Source organism: Ambystoma mexicanum, chromosome 13, assembly GCF_040938575.1.
Source record: "Ambystoma mexicanum isolate Mex_15411 chromosome 13, UKY_AmexF1_1, whole genome shotgun sequence".
Classification (NCBI taxonomy): domain Eukaryota; kingdom Metazoa; phylum Chordata; class Amphibia; order Caudata; family Ambystomatidae; genus Ambystoma; species Ambystoma mexicanum.
In genome coordinates, this window is record NC_090938.1 from 167531402 (window position 1) to 167546939 (window position 15538).

A 15538-nucleotide genomic window follows, 5' to 3' on the forward strand; every position below is an offset into this window, starting at 1 on the left:
TAAAGGCACACTGACCAAAGGTCTTGGTGCAGGCATTGGCTGCAGGGTGATGGTGGCAGGTCCAACATCGGTGTGATGGACCTGGACCGACACTGTCCCGGCTGGGAGACTCGGAGATGGGGTGGATTGAGCTGCAGCTGCCCCTGAAGCCTCCCCACCCTGGCTACTTTGGGCAGCAGATGACATTGCTGCCCCAGATCCACGTGGCCTGGTGACAGCAACTTTCACCGCCACACGTGGCTTAGACTCGGTGACCTGGAAGTCAGCCTGGGAGTCGTCCTGTGCCGGTTCAGTTGACAAAATGAGCGGTCCAACAAGGGCTGAGCTGGGATGGTGTCAGCTACGTTTCCCACAACCATGGGGGGGCAGAGGTGGCCCCGATTGGTCCTCTCCACACACAGGGCTCTAGGGACACCCTGCAAATCCTGGCCACGTCCCCTACCGCGCCCACCACACCCACCTCTTTGAGATCGGCCACCTTTGCCTCCCTTACTGCTTGGTCGCCTCCCAACCATGGCACTGATGTTGTTGTGCATATGGGAGTTGCAGTAAACAATTGTCCTGGGCAATTGGGGTGAAAGGGGTAGGGTACTAGATGGAATTTGTACCCTAGTGCTCTAGCAAGGCTGTCTGTGACCCTTGGGGGAAGATGACAAGTCCCGCAACACACAGGCACCCCAAAAACAAAAGTACATGTGCACGCAACCCCTGGTAGACCACGTGCGTGGAAAAATGAATCCGCACTATGCTGTGGCACCCAGAAACACAAACATAAGCGTATGCGTGTTACACGCAGATTACAATGACCTCTGAAAGGGTACGCAACACACTGGGGCAACCACAGTTGGAAAATCCGTGCACGACTCACCGTCTGCCTTGAAAAAGAACGTGAAAAAGACACGTGTGTGCGCATTCACAACACCCCCGCCAAAAGAAGAAAAGAACGCAGTCTGAGGAAACAGGGAGTATGAACTCGAAACGTTGTGAAGTAATCGCGTGTGAACCGACAAGAAGTACAAGAATCACCCGCTCGCTCTCCACAAAAAGCACGTACAAGAAAATAGCGTGATACTCGTACCTTTTAAGCCAGCCCACACGTGCAACATCACTTACGCGCTTACCGCTAAAGCCCTTTCCTGCAATAGCACGGTGACGTGCAGTTTTCTCACGTGCTGATTCACTATGCACCCGTGTTGTGGGAACGCCCGCGCATGTAACGTCACTTACGCGCTTACGCGCTAAGGGCCTTTCCTCAGATTTCACGCTGATGTGCACTTTTCACGTGCCAAATCACTCCGTATCAAGCTTGCTACGCAAAAACACACGGAAGACCACATTCCTGCCCAAAAGGCAATTTTCCTGCCCCCAAGAGCCCCGAGTATGCTCCCACCAGCCATCTGCTGCTGCCTGCCTGCTGCCCACGTGCCCTGCTTTTTGGTGCCTGCACGTCAGCCATCTGCAGGGGTCCAGTTGCTGTGTCCACCCCTGCTGGAACAGAAGACTCCCGACTGGGATACCATCGCTCCACAGCCCAGGCCCAGGACCCAGATGCCCACCCACGCCTGCCTCGGGGGTCTCCATGTTGGGGCAAACACCATCTAAGACTACTGGCGACCCCCAGCCAGAGAGGCAGAGGGCCACAAGCTTCAGTGAGAAGGAAGTTGGTGTCCTGGTGGAGCATGTCCTGGGGCATTATGATGCCCTCTTCGGAACATCACGCACCAACAAGGAAGGACGGGAGAGGATCTGGGAGGATGTAGTGGTTGCCATCAACGCGGAGGGGGTGGCAAACCGTGACATCAAGCACGTCCGGAAGCGATGGGAGGACTTCAGGTCCAGGACCCTCTACAAGGCCCGGAACCTCGTGAAGGCAGAGGATGCAGAGGGGTGCCGGGTCAGCATGAGCAACATCCAGATGAGGGTCCTGGAACACGTAGGCCCAGCGCTCCACGCCCAGATCCTTCTGAGGCAGACCTGTCTGGAGTTGAGTGGTAAGTGGCCAAGCATTGCTGTGTGAGACAGGGCATGTTGCAGTGTACTGGTAGTCTGATACTTGCCTGTATGTGTGACATAGGCCATGTATGGATGTGTGTGTGCAGGGGCATCATGGTCATGCATGTGAGACCATTAATGTGTGAACCACATGGATGGTGCATGTGTTCCAATGCAACATGGGGAGCTGTATGCAGAATGCACACATGAATGCATGCCATTCTCTGTTCTTGGACATGGAGGGGGTGAGGGTTGGGTGCTGCTCTCATGTACATGTATGGTGCACATGTGTGGTTGGGTGCTGCTCTCATGTACATGTATGGTGCACATGTGTGTGTGTCTGAGAAGTGTGTGTGTGACTTTGAAATGCCATTGATGCATGACACATGTCCGTGATGATGTGTAGATTCACTCATGCAGTGCGGTCACCTTTGTATCCACTGTGTCTGTGGTGTACAAGCCATGATGCATGACCCTCTGGTGATGTGTGCATGGGATCAGTATGAGCCATGATGCATGTGAGTTTTAAGGCAACATTTTGGTTAAAAGAGGCCCTTGTACATGGATGCTGATGTTGATTGCAGGCGCTGTGCCTGTTTCTGCATTTGTGTTGCGTGCATTCACCCATGTGTTGTGGAGGGACAGGATGGAAGTGACATTTGACAGTGGCACTCATTTGTTATTGCTTCCTGTCTAGGGGAATATTGTACCATACCCTGATGCTTGTGTTCTATGTCTCCCTCTATGCAGCGTCGAGTGAAGAAGAGGGCGGAGACGGCGCTGTGGAGCCAAGCAGCGGGAAAGCCTCCACCGGGCGGCGACGCAAGGCCCAGCCACGCTCCCAGGAATTGCCATTATCCAGGAGCAAGGGGACTGGTGCCGCGTCTGCCACTACAGCTGTAGCGGAAGGGCCGGGTGAGCCCCCACAAGGGCTTGCAATGGCGGAAGACGGTGCAGAGACATCCAGGTTGGTGGTCTCCACAGAGGAGGAGGAGCCCACTACTGAGCCGCACATGGGGCCTGTTGGGGGTAGTACCACTGGTGCAAGGGGTGCAGTCCAGGGCCAGGGTCAGAAGGCAGCACAGGTCACCGCGGAGGGTCCTGTGCATGTCGCTGTCCTTGACCCTGTGACTGCACCACCATGCACCAGCAGGGATGCCCCGTCCCAGGCCCGTCTGCAGGTATGGGGGAGGCCCATGTCATCTGCCCCTCCACTACCTGCGGACGAGGGGTCCCATGACCATATGGGCTCCGTCCTAATTGGTGTCATGTTGTGCACGTGTGAAATTCGTGATGACGTGTGTGCTTCCTGGGGGAAGCACGCACGCCATCATGAAGAGATGCATTGTGACGTGGCACTGTTGGGAGGGGCCCTGGTCGGTGGGTTAGTACATGTGTCGCGCACACTGGCGGACCTCTCCTCCTCTGTGGAGACTAGCGCCAGTCGTTCTCCCTGCCGTCTTCTGGCCCAGATTCCACCAGGGCCCCCTGTGGACCTGGCCTGACCAACACAGCCAGCTTGGTGGAGATCCCATCCCTGCCACAGTCGGGAGTCGGCAGTCCAGCAGGGGTGGACACCACAACAACTGGAGACCAGCAGATGGAGGATGTGCAGGCATCATCGGACAGGGCACATGGACAGCAGCAGCAGCAGCAGCAGGCTCTAGGTGGGAGCAATGATGGCTCGGGGCCATCGACATCAGAGGGGCAGGCATCGGCCAGAGGTCAGGAGGACCCTGGAATGGGTGTGTCTTCCGTGTGGCTGCGGTTGGGCCGGCGTATAGATGCAGAGCGGCAGCGGGCAGAAGAGGCACGGCTCACAATGGTCAGGGCGGAGAACTCCATGCTGAGGGCACTGAGGTGGGCTGAGTGCCTCGAGGCTATTTGCAGGGAGTTGGAGTCCAACATGGCATCGTCCCTGCGAACCCTCGGGCCATGGAAGAGGACCGCCTCTAGGACATTAACCAGGAGTTCGATGATGCACTGGCCCAGGACATCGGAAAGTGAGCCGTCGGACTAGCCTGCCGCCATTGTGAATAGTTTTTAGTGTTAGGTTTCCTTTTTGTTTTCATTTCTTTTGGGGTGATTGGACTATGCCCTACACTTTTGTATATAGTTCTTTTCTTAGGTAGTTTTTTAGATAGGTTTCATTTCTTTCGTTGGGCTCATGGACCCTTTCAAAATTGATTGTACATAGTTGGACTTTGGATTTATGTGTGCATTTTTTTGAATTTTACCATGGAGCAATGGATTTTCATTTTCACGTTTCCTTTGGATTTGTTTTGGTGGACAATGATTTTGGACCATTTTTCTTGTGGATATATTTGGATTGCATCTACATTTCATTTTTCAGATTTTTGGACATGCATTTCATTTAATTTTTTTATTATTTTTTTGACTTTCATTTCATTACATTGATTTTGTTGATAATACATTTTGATATTTTAATTCCATGTGTGGGATTCGCTCATTGGGTTCATGCATGTCAAATTGTGGTTTTGCACAATCTATGGCAAACAGTGTGTGTGTGTGTGTGACCGACATGTGTTGATGTACATGGTTGACTTTTGATTTGTGTCGTGACATAGGCATGTCGATGTGTGGTGGATTGGTGAAATCATTGCATGTCAAGACTGGGGTGGCGTGCTGTGGAATGTGGTGCACATGAGGGCCATGATTGTGCAGCTTCCTTTCGTGTTGCAGAGGGACATGAGTCGGGGCCTGCTGGCAGGTGCCCCTCAATGCTGGGTGGATGGGGTGCTGGGGGACATGAGTCGGGCCTGCTGGCAGGTGCCCCTCAATGCTGGGTGGATGGGGTGCTGGGGGACATGAGTCTGGGCCTGCTGGCAGGTGCCCCTCAATGCTGGGTGGATGGGGGAGCTGGAGGACATGAGTCGGGCCTGATGGCAGGTGCCCCTCAATGCTGGGTGGATGGGGTTGCTGGGGGACATGAGTCGGGGCCTGCTGGCAGGTGCCCCTCACTGCTGGTTGGCTGGGGTGCTGGGGGACATGAGTCGGGGCCTGCTGGCAGGTGCCCCTCAATGCTGGGTGGTTGGGGGTGCTGGGGGACATGAGTCGGGGCCTGCTGGCAGGTGCCCCTCAATGCTGGGTGGATGGGGGTGCTGGGGGACATAAGTCTGTGCTCACTTGTGCATGGTGACATGTGGGTTGGCCTGGGGGGCTTCAGCAGGGTGGATGGGCTGCCTGTGGGGCATGGCCAGGGGTGCAGTTTGTACCCCTGTGTTGGGGTATGACTGCAGGCCTTGGGGAGGGGGGAGAAGGGCACACCTGGGAGGACACACACTGCCAATTTGTTGGGGCACCCCCGAAATACACGTACCCCTCTCGCAGAGGGCCAATCGTGTGTGAAACTTCCCGCGCACCCCCGAAATACACGCACCCCGCTCGCAGAGGGCCATTCGCATGTGAAACTTCCCGCACACCCCCGAAATACACGTACCGCGCTCGCACAGGGCCAATCGCGTTTGAAACTTCCCGCGCTCCCCTGAAATACACATACTCCGCTCGCACAGGCCCAATCACATGTGAAACTTCCCGTGCACCCCCAAAATACATGCACCCCGCTCGCAGAGGGCCAATCGCGTGTGAAACTTCCCGAACACCCCAGAAATACACGTACCACACTCGCACAGGCCCAATAGCGTGTGAAACTTCCCGCGCACCCCCAAAATACACGTACCCCGCTCGCAGAGGGCCAATCGCATGTGAAACTTCCCGTGCACCCCATAAATACACGTACCCCGCTCGCAGAGGGCCCATCGCATGTGAAACTTCCTGCGCACCCCAGAAATACATGTACCCCGCTCGCACAGGCACAATCGCGTGTGAAACTTCCCACGCACCCCCGAAATACACGTACCCCATTTGCACAGGTCCAATCACGTGAGAAACTTCCCACGCACCCCAGAAATACACGTACCCCGCTCACACAGGGCCAATCACGTGTGAAACTTCCTGCGCACCCCAGAAATACATGTACCCCGTTCGGACAGGGCCAATCGCGTGTAAAACTTCCCACGCAGCGCAGTACGTGTATTCGGAAGGGTGCGCAGGGATTTTTACATACTTTTTAGTGTTTGGGGGGCTGTATGCTGGTCCACTGGCCTGTGCGCCATGTACAGAATTTGTGCGCTGTTCATGGCGCACGGGGAGGGGTTGGGGGCGTAACTGGCGCTGCTGCAGGGTAGCTGCGCCACTCTGCACCACGGCTGGTTTTGGGTGCTAAAATCCATGAATACCCTGTGCGCGGAAATGGATTTTGGCGCACGCGGCTCGGCCAGACTGCCGCAAGCGCACACTGTGCGCCAGCCGCGTGCGCCACTTGTGCGCTGAATTCTATGAATTACCCCCTCTATCTCTTTTCTCCAGAAAGAAAAGTGGCCATTGCTTCTGCTCTTAGATGATTTCTGAGTGTAGCCAAGGTTTTTGCTCTGTGAATACCCATTGGGGTAGCCAATATGTTACACTTAGAAGACGTGTGCGGTTGGCCATTGTGCTCCATTGCGAATAATTCAGGAGGCTAACCTGGGTGTTGCTCTCAGAGGATTTTGTGAGAGTAGCCATTGTTTTTGCACAGATTGGAGCCTTTGCACCAGAGGAACTCTTTTGATAATCTTTGTATAGCTCTTGGAAGGTTTGTGCAGTTGAATAGGATGCTGCGCTTAGTCGAGTCCATGAGGGCAACCAAGTTATAGATTCTAGGCGATTGCAGAATGCATTCCACTACTTAGAATGCCGGTGCCGGCAGAATGCTGCCTTCACGGTTAAGTGGGGTCTTGAAAGCAGCCACTTAATGATAGTTGGATGCATGCAGAATGTATCCACCATAATTTATCAACCTAGATAGGAATTGGTCAAAGTACGGCCGCACTCCAACACACATCTGCTTTCACATACAACTCAAATGACACCTTTCACAACAAAAATTCTAACTGTAGCTACAATCATAGTTCAATATCCTCTTAAACCCCGCCCTCCAGCTTATTTCCCTAGTGTACCTCTCTCACCCATACACATGGCAATTAGACATGGATGGCTAACAGGGACTCGGCCAAGCTCTCATAACCTTTAATGGCCATTATGCACACATGAAAAGTAGCACCGCCTAACTTCCCTATACTTCTGACTTTGGTCCCAAGAGGGCGTTCAACCTACAGCACGTTGGAACGTTGTATGTTGTACGTTATACGTTGTATAGTGCCTTTAACCAATGGTTAAAGGCACTATACAGATGACGAAATGAAATGACATGAATGATGCTAGAGTTCATCTTCTATTCTTCAAATTTACCTTTGGCAGAGGTCATCCTTACTACATCCTCATCTTTATGCCTCACATTTTCTTCACTAATAACTCTTCTCTTTTCTGCTATACGCTGGAGGCTATTGTCTCTAAAAGCCTTTTATCTCCTACCCTCTGATTGGTGAGCTTTTCTTTCTTTCCTCCTTATGTTTAAACCTTTATCAGACTAGGTATTCCTTTCTCTTAACATGGATTTTCTTTTCTGTTTAACTGTGGTCGCCCCTCCTGGGTCTTTCATTGGCTTCTCCTCTCAAGCATTTCTTATCCGAGTAACTTGTGTATGGGCATTTTGATACCATCACTTTTGGAACTTTCCTTAGATTCTTCCCTTTTATATCTCTGCTCCGGGTAATTTGCTCTTTGGCTTCCAGTCCATTTTCCATAATATGCTCTTCTTTTCATCCTTGTATATTCAAACCCTTTTTGTGTTGGGCATTTCTCGCTCTTGATATTGGTTTCCTTTTTAGGTAACTGATGCCACTCCTCCTGGGGCGTCTCATTATATTTTGCTCTTAAATGTCTCTGAATTTGGCAAATTGATCTCTGAATTAACTCACTTGGTTTCTCATAGTCTTTTCTCCTAGACTGCTAATATTTAGCGACAGTTATCTCCTCCAACCCTCTTGGGTCCTCCCAGCATATGGGTTCTTGCGTTCTCAATTTCTCATATCCAATGTTACAGTAAATTGGGTAGCATTCGTCTGATCCCCATTGCCTCACTCTTCTCAGGAGTACCCTGGTACCTTCATTCAGCTTGATCTGTTTTTAAACAGGCTCAGCTTTGGGCTGTTTCCACTGCAGCTTCACATCACATACGTTTCCTCACCTTCGCAGAGGTTTACTTTCTGCGTCCCTGTCTTTCTGGATGCTCGACACAGATTTTCTGACAGGAAACTTCCTTACTTGCCTTCACGAAGTTTTCTACATGCTTTGCTGGGTTCCAGACCTGCTACTGTTGTCCCGTGGTGACAACATCGGTTGTGAGGGTCATCTCACCTTTTGACATACAGCGGCTTCCCCACTGCTCTCTCTACCAGGCTCCCGGCATCTACGTTCTGCATTCCTTACTGCAGGGGCTCTCTTCTGCTCGAGGCCAGCACCCTACTCCGCCCCACCAGTCAGAGGCTTTCACCTGTGCATTGCTCTCTCCCCTCTTCCATAGCCAGCTCCTTCCTTTTACAGATTGTCTCGTAGCAAAAGGGGTGTGTTGTTTCCATTCATGGTTTGTCTTCTGTCCAGCATTAACTGGAGCCAATAGATATGAAACCACATTACTGATGTTTTGAGGCAGACCCACTTAAGAAAATAGTTGGGCTTGTATCGGGAGATACACTTGGATGGTTCTCTATTGTAATCTGGATTCTGAAGCTGAAAGGACTTTGTGCAAACTTGCCATGGGCACGGCCCCTAAATTATACTTGTCTAGGATAATAGCTATGAGTAAATCTAAGAACCAGTGGCGGTTGGTGACTTTTTAAATGAAGGTGTGTGAACATTTCCCATGGAAGTGTGCAAGTCACCGAATGTAGTGAGGGAGTCCCAAACAATGAACTGTGGTTTATTGAGTACAGGGGTTATGCCATGATAACCTTTATAAAATATTGGGGTAACATTTTCCATTTTAAGGTACACTTTCGGTGACAAATTGGGTAAATCTGTGCACAGTTTACAGGTTTGTAGGATAATATGAACAAATCCAACACACGCTAGGTCACCAACAGTTCCCAGGAGCATTTTACAATGCATTTTCACAATGCTTTTGCCCAAAGTACATGCCAGTATTCTAACAGTGCACAAAATATGTTCATACTGGCTGTGCCCAAGCATTTCTGTGATGACTGCACCAATATATCCTGATATCTCCAGTTAAGAACATATACGTGTTGTCTTTACCCATAATTCCATTAATGATACTACAAGCAAACATGTCCATGCTGGCTCTGCTAATATATTGTAGTAACATCACATAGGAACACTTATAATGTTGGATTAGCCCATGATACCAGCAGAAATGCTAGACCAGTGTAATAAAACATGCAAACACCACTCTCTTGTGCACTCTCTCCTAAAAAAGCTGTCTGCTGGCCCTTCTTGCCCGGCTATCACCCTATCTCCATCACCCCTTTCTTGGGAAAACTCATGGAAAAGCTGGACATCTCCCAACTAACCCTCCACATGGTACAATTTTCTAATATTCTTAATTATTAGTCTAATATTGTGGATGCATCACACCACTAATAGATTATCTATGTCCCATATTCTTCACATTAAGCGTTAAAGTGGTCCCTGTTTTCTGTGTCTTTTCTCGGGGTGGTAAATACTTCCCTCGTATGATGGGTTTCTGTTGCCTTCATGAGGATAAGGGGCTTATGTGAATAGGAGATGGCATTCTTTGCACATGCCTGTTAAAAAAAAACTAGCAATAATGTCAGTGTTCAAAACACACTCACGCTGACACTTACAAATGGAGGCAGGATTCTTACTCTAGGAAAGCAATGGGTGAAATGGCTGAAATTTGCTCCACTGAAAAATTGGTGGATTTCGGGAGAAATTTACCAACTTCACCATCATGGATCAATTTTTTATTTCGAATGGTTTTCCAACCAAAAATGTCTCTTTTTTCTCCATAAAATGTCATTTTTAGGGGAAAACCGAAATTTTCATTAAAGAATAGGGAAGCATATAAAAATCCATCCTCTCGGAAGAAAAAATTGGAGGCGGATTTCGGCAATTTAATTTCTCAGTGGTAATTGTGCTCAAATCGTCTTTCGGCGAATGTAACAGCAAGGATCATGTAGTAATGCTTTCTCCTTGTTGCAGGGAGTCGCGTACGGATTTGGACTGGCATCAAAGGAGCATCTCGAGAGTGCACTGTCTGTTTTAAACGATTTTGGAATCACTGAAGTCTGGCGATCCAGTTCTTTCAAGATCAGGCTAATGCAGGTACTGAGGAATAACCTATTTTCAGCCAACAGAGGTTGAATCTACGACCAACCACGCCACCCGCCCGCAAAGATGAATGCTCTGTCCCAAGCTTGCCATTTTAGTCAGTGCTGTTGTGTCCTTTGACCATGGAATGTGTTAGTGATTAAATGTGTGGGCGAACAATCTTTGCATAGCACAACCTAGCAAACTTAAGCTTCCAATTCTAAAATATAGGCCTAATAATACTATAAACTTGACCATAAACAATTAGTTTGTATGTATTGTTTCATCAGATCACATGCCTTGAAAGGTGTGTCTAAGAACTTAATGAAATGTCATCAATCTAATAATTTTAAATATATAACGTTGGTCAAGGAAGGGGGCACTGAGAGGTATACTTTACTGGATTTGATCTCACTCTATCTCATAAGATCTTTCCATAATTAGAGCTTATATTTTGGGGGTGGCGATGCATGGCTGTGGGGATGATCTCTAAACTTTTTGGTTGAGTTCATGGGGTAAGGGCCCTATGGCTTGAACGATGGTCAAGAATATGACTGTGCTCCCTCAGGGTTAGGCACTCTGTTCAGGGTTATACAGGAAATCCTCACCAGGCTCCTGAGCACTATGCTTGAATGATAGTGCATTTGATAAATGATTAGTTGCTTAGATTGGCATGGGTTGTTTTCATTCACCAATGTGCCACCTATTTTTGGTATTAGTGTAGCCTGCGTTCCACAGGGTGGTGACCGCTGGTGTCTGTATTTGCTACTTGTGATGTTTCAAGATAGCTTGTAATGTTTTGGAATTGTCTAATTTAATATCCCTGTGTGACCTCCGCTGTTGGTGTTATCCATGTGCTCATGGAATTCCTGGACTACTAATTGCCTCTGTCAACTGCCCAAATGGTGGTTTTCATGCTCAGAAACTTAAGTTATTGGCAATTGCACCAATGATTAAGCCACACCTGTAAGGTTTCCAAAACTTGAGATGTGTTTCCATGTCTTTACTCACCCTATCAACATGGGTGCTCAATTTATCATTTTAAGCAGGTTAGTAAGAAGAATATGTTAAATGGCTGGCCAAAGGAGGCTAGCGTGTACCATTTGTAGGTCTCATCTATTGATAGGCACACCCTAGAAATACAGCGACATTGACCATCTGCCAACTGCCCATAACCAAAGATTACCACTTTCTGCATTTGATGTTTGTCCGATGTTATCGGTTACAACAGTCAACTATAAGATGTGTGCATAGCCCATTCAAAATGCCACCTACAATAACAAAGACCAACAAAAGGAATATATTGATGAAACAGGTACACGTGTACAGTCATATATGTATCTGTTATAACAATGTGTTACTTGCGTTGTTCCAACACAACAATTTTATCTGCTCCACAGGCTGTATAGATTTCTCAGATCTACTCAATTTTGGTGGGTTCCTGAATCTTACAAACCCCCTAAATTGTTTATGACCATGGAACCCCATCGAATGCACGTTCATGAACTACAACTGTCCTTACCCATTGTGAGGCTCCTTGAAATGCATTGTCTTGGTGATCTCAGAAGTTTATGTCTAATAACATTTGGGTCTATAGCACTATGCACATCACTTCTATTATTAGTCTGCCAAATTCTTATGTGTCTCCCTTTATACTCAGGGTAGCTGGCAAGGTTGGGGCAACTGGCAGAAGAAAGCCTGTACGGTCATGTTGGCCCTAGGACATATTGCAGTACAAGCGAAGCATAGAGAGGTGATTGGTAGGACAGAAGGCATGCTTCAAACAATCCTGACACATTTCAGTCCTGGTTCCGAGGTATAGTACCATTATTTTGTAATTCTATATTTATGTCTGCATTCTACATTGTTCTTGTTCTCCTAAGGCTATTGCAAGTCTCCAGATCTAATTATACGGAATCTAGTTTGTTTCTTGTTTTTATTCTGTGCTGCATATCACAATTGCGTGTTTATGTGTCGCAATGTTAGATCCCTTCTCTCTTGCAATGATTCCTTACAATTTCCTTTCATCGCCGTGTATTATCCCGTATAACTGTAAAGCATTCCACTGCCTTCCAAAGATAGGTCTGTGTTCAAAATATATAATAATTAAGCAATAATCCCACAGTCTGCAGGCATCTCTGACCGGAGATGCTGGGCCCCGATTCGGTTACCGGGCCGGTGAAGCCGGCAGAATTATTGCTTAATTTGCACCAGAGGCAAACGCTCGAGGTGCTAATAGCAATTTTAAAAAAAAGAAAAAAGTGGACGTGCTGCTTTGTTCGCAGCAGCGGCCGTGGAGAGTCAGGGTTGCCATGGAAATGGAAGCAAGGTTCTGCTTGGAGCTCCTGTATCATTCCATGGCTTACCAGGAAGCTAAGCTGATGGAGTGGAGCGGGATGAGGAACCGGGAGGAGGAGGAGCCCAGTTAAGGTACGTTGGGTGATATGGAGGGGTGTTAAGGGACTGGATTTGGGGTTGGGAGGCAGGGGAGGAGAGGAAACAGTAGTACTGATTCAGCCTTGGGTTGGAGCAACTTGACTGGCTCCCAAACCTGCTGAGGATGCTAATAATAATAATAATTATAATAATAATAATAATAATAATACAAATGATAATAATAATGTGTGTGTCATCTTCTGCCTCTATTCCTTCTCTCTCTGAAAATCACTCCATAAAAGGAATCACAGGGAAGCTATAGAAAAACACATAGGGCCAGGCACTCCAGATTTTTTGTGTAGCTACCTAAATCATACCTTTGTAAACAAATGTGCAATTTAAGTTATATGAAAATGCGACGCAACGCTCATCCCAAGCCATCCTTTTCTCCTTGCCGCCATCCTGCCTTTCCACCTTTCAAGCATTCACAATCTTCTTTCAATTCCACTGTGAATTACAGGCCACGTTTTCTGTTGACTTTTTCATGGGATAGAGAAGTAGACGTGATTGTTTGTTTGTTTGTTTGTTTGTTTGTTTGTTTGTTTATTAATGTGTAATGTGCACCGGACCCTTAGGTAACTGGTTGCCACAGCATACAAGGTAACTTCAAGCTTAGTTACAAAATGAGGACAGATACATACATGGAGGCAATACGTAATCAGAAAGTCTAGCTAGTGAATATACATAATATACATAAAGATACGTGGGGATGGATACAAGAGGGAACAGAATTTCAGGTGATCGCAGGTGCAGTGTGCATTGTCAAACAAGGAGGTCATTAGAGTGTAGCCATGTGAGGATGTTACGTCTGAAGCTGTAGTAGAATTGCTCTTTTCTGAGGTCAAGTGGGAGTGCGTTCCAGTATTATTATTTTTTTTCTTCCATCCGGTATAGTAGAGTAGCTTGTCATTAAGCTGAAAGCGAAAGGGATAAGCACAGTACATGTTCATGTTTATGGTGTATAGTACTAAAGGTTTTACGGCCATCAGTAAAGTCCAGGAAAGGGTGAAGGCACCAAAAGTCCTTAAGACCCAGCAATACCATTAAGCTGGAGCCTTCATTTAAGGAACTGATACTTATCATTTCCACACCTCTGGATAATGGAGGACACACACATTCTAGCTCCTCTGTTGGTCTTGGCTTCGATTGTGTATCTGGAAAACAAAATCTCTCGGTTCTAATCAACCAAACATATATCTACTCTTGCCTATACGCAGGGCTTGTGCCAGTGGATCAAACTTTTTCATTCTGCGGGTCCACGGATTCACAAACGTGAACCACGTGCATGCAGAGTCACTGATGCAAAGCATTGTGCATAAAGCATGCTGTGAGGTATGCTGGGGAGGACGCTGCATGTGCATTCCTCATTGATATAGATATTTGCCTTCGACTGTGGTAGCCCAGGCACTCGTTCCCCTACATGTCTTCTCCCCTTTCAAAACGAGACAAAGGGCAACCATTGCTGCCAGGAGCTTTAAGGATCTTGGAGCTCCCTTGCCCCACTGCAATCACTGACACTTGCTTGGCCACTGCTAAGGGCGGCAAGCGCATTCATGTTCCTTTTTGTGCTTAAGCATCTCAGGTGGCAACTTTAGTTTCCAGACTATACCGCTGCAGCACCTTGGCTGCCTTCATCCATCCGGGCTGCGTGGACCTTTCACCATGGCCAACCTTCTTCGCAGGTTCAACAGCTGATGCGCACAGCCCTTGTGATTGGCTGGGCACGTGTCACTTTGTACGCTGCAACCAGAGCTGGCAGGCGACCGCATTCTCTCAAAGGGCTGCCTCCAAGGGCAATGGTTGTCCCTGTCCGGCCCTGCCTGGTCCTGGACAGGCCAATTGGCCTACTTACATCACAGAGAGCACTGTGAAAATAAGCACTATGAAATGGCTATTGATTACTACGATCTGGATAAGCCAACGCTCATACCATTCTAGTGTCTTGTGTCCTTGAAACTCGCCTCCCCTGGCCTTATTTGCATGCTAGCCATCCTCGCCTTACCTCTCTCCTGGTTCTGACCCTCATCTGACTGCAGCTCTTCAACTAATCTTCAACTCCACTCCCTGAAGTGCCCTGCAGTGTTCCGGAGCTAACATCGTATACCTTATCAGGCTGTCGATCACCAGATAAATATACCCATGACTTACACAACCTGTGCCACCTGCTTGGTGCACCAAGTACTCCTTTTCTAACTTTAGCTGGTTCTGACCATCCACCCACCTTGGTTTGCTTTAACATCACTCTTTTTCGCTACTGCCATACTTTTAACTTGCACTTCTGACTCACTGGTCTTCCTGAAACACATTGAGCTGAGTTTTGTAAGGAAGGCATGATATCAGATATCAGAGAGTAGACACAGACACAATAAATACATGTTTTGAAAACCTTTATTTTGCAGTTTACTGGGGTTGGTGAAATTTCTAACTAGCCATAACTCTAAAATGGGAGTAATCTCGACCATTCAATAAACTACAAAATGAGTCCAAGTCATTCTAGTCAAAATAAAGGCCTATGCTAAGAAAACCTAACCTTGCCCTCCTTTTCAAATAACAAATGTGTAAAGGGAATGCCAAAAAGGAAATTAGGGTCTCTTAAAAGAAATGTCAGAATGGCTTTGGGCCTTGAGAGTATCTTAAAAAGGATAGTGGATGGCACATTTCTATCAGTCTTGCACACTTTGGGTTGCTGATACAATTTAACAGTTCGGGCTTGGGCTGCAAGCTTTTGACATTCAATTCAATTGTTTAAGCGTTGTTCGCCTTACCACAAAACACTGTTCTGCTCTTAGTTTCACCTTGCCACTATTCAACACAGGTTTCCCTCTGCCGGGCTCGAGCCTGTCTCTCTATTCACATTCAA

The 15538-nt window shown here is 47.9% G+C and overlaps 1 protein-coding gene across 2 annotated transcripts in view; it reads left to right on the forward strand.

The window, feature by feature from the left end:
- LOC138520101 (maestro heat-like repeat-containing protein family member 1) overlaps positions 1-15538 on the forward strand; it is a 758658-nt gene that overhangs the window by 709949 nt on the left and 33171 nt on the right. For both annotated transcript variants that reach the window (XM_069632611.1, XM_069632612.1), the window contains exons 22-23: positions 10135-10257; positions 11903-12058. In XM_069632611.1, coding sequence (XP_069488712.1) covers positions 10135-10257; positions 11903-12058 — 279 coding nt within the window. The remainder of the gene's footprint in view (positions 1-10134; positions 10258-11902; positions 12059-15538) is intronic.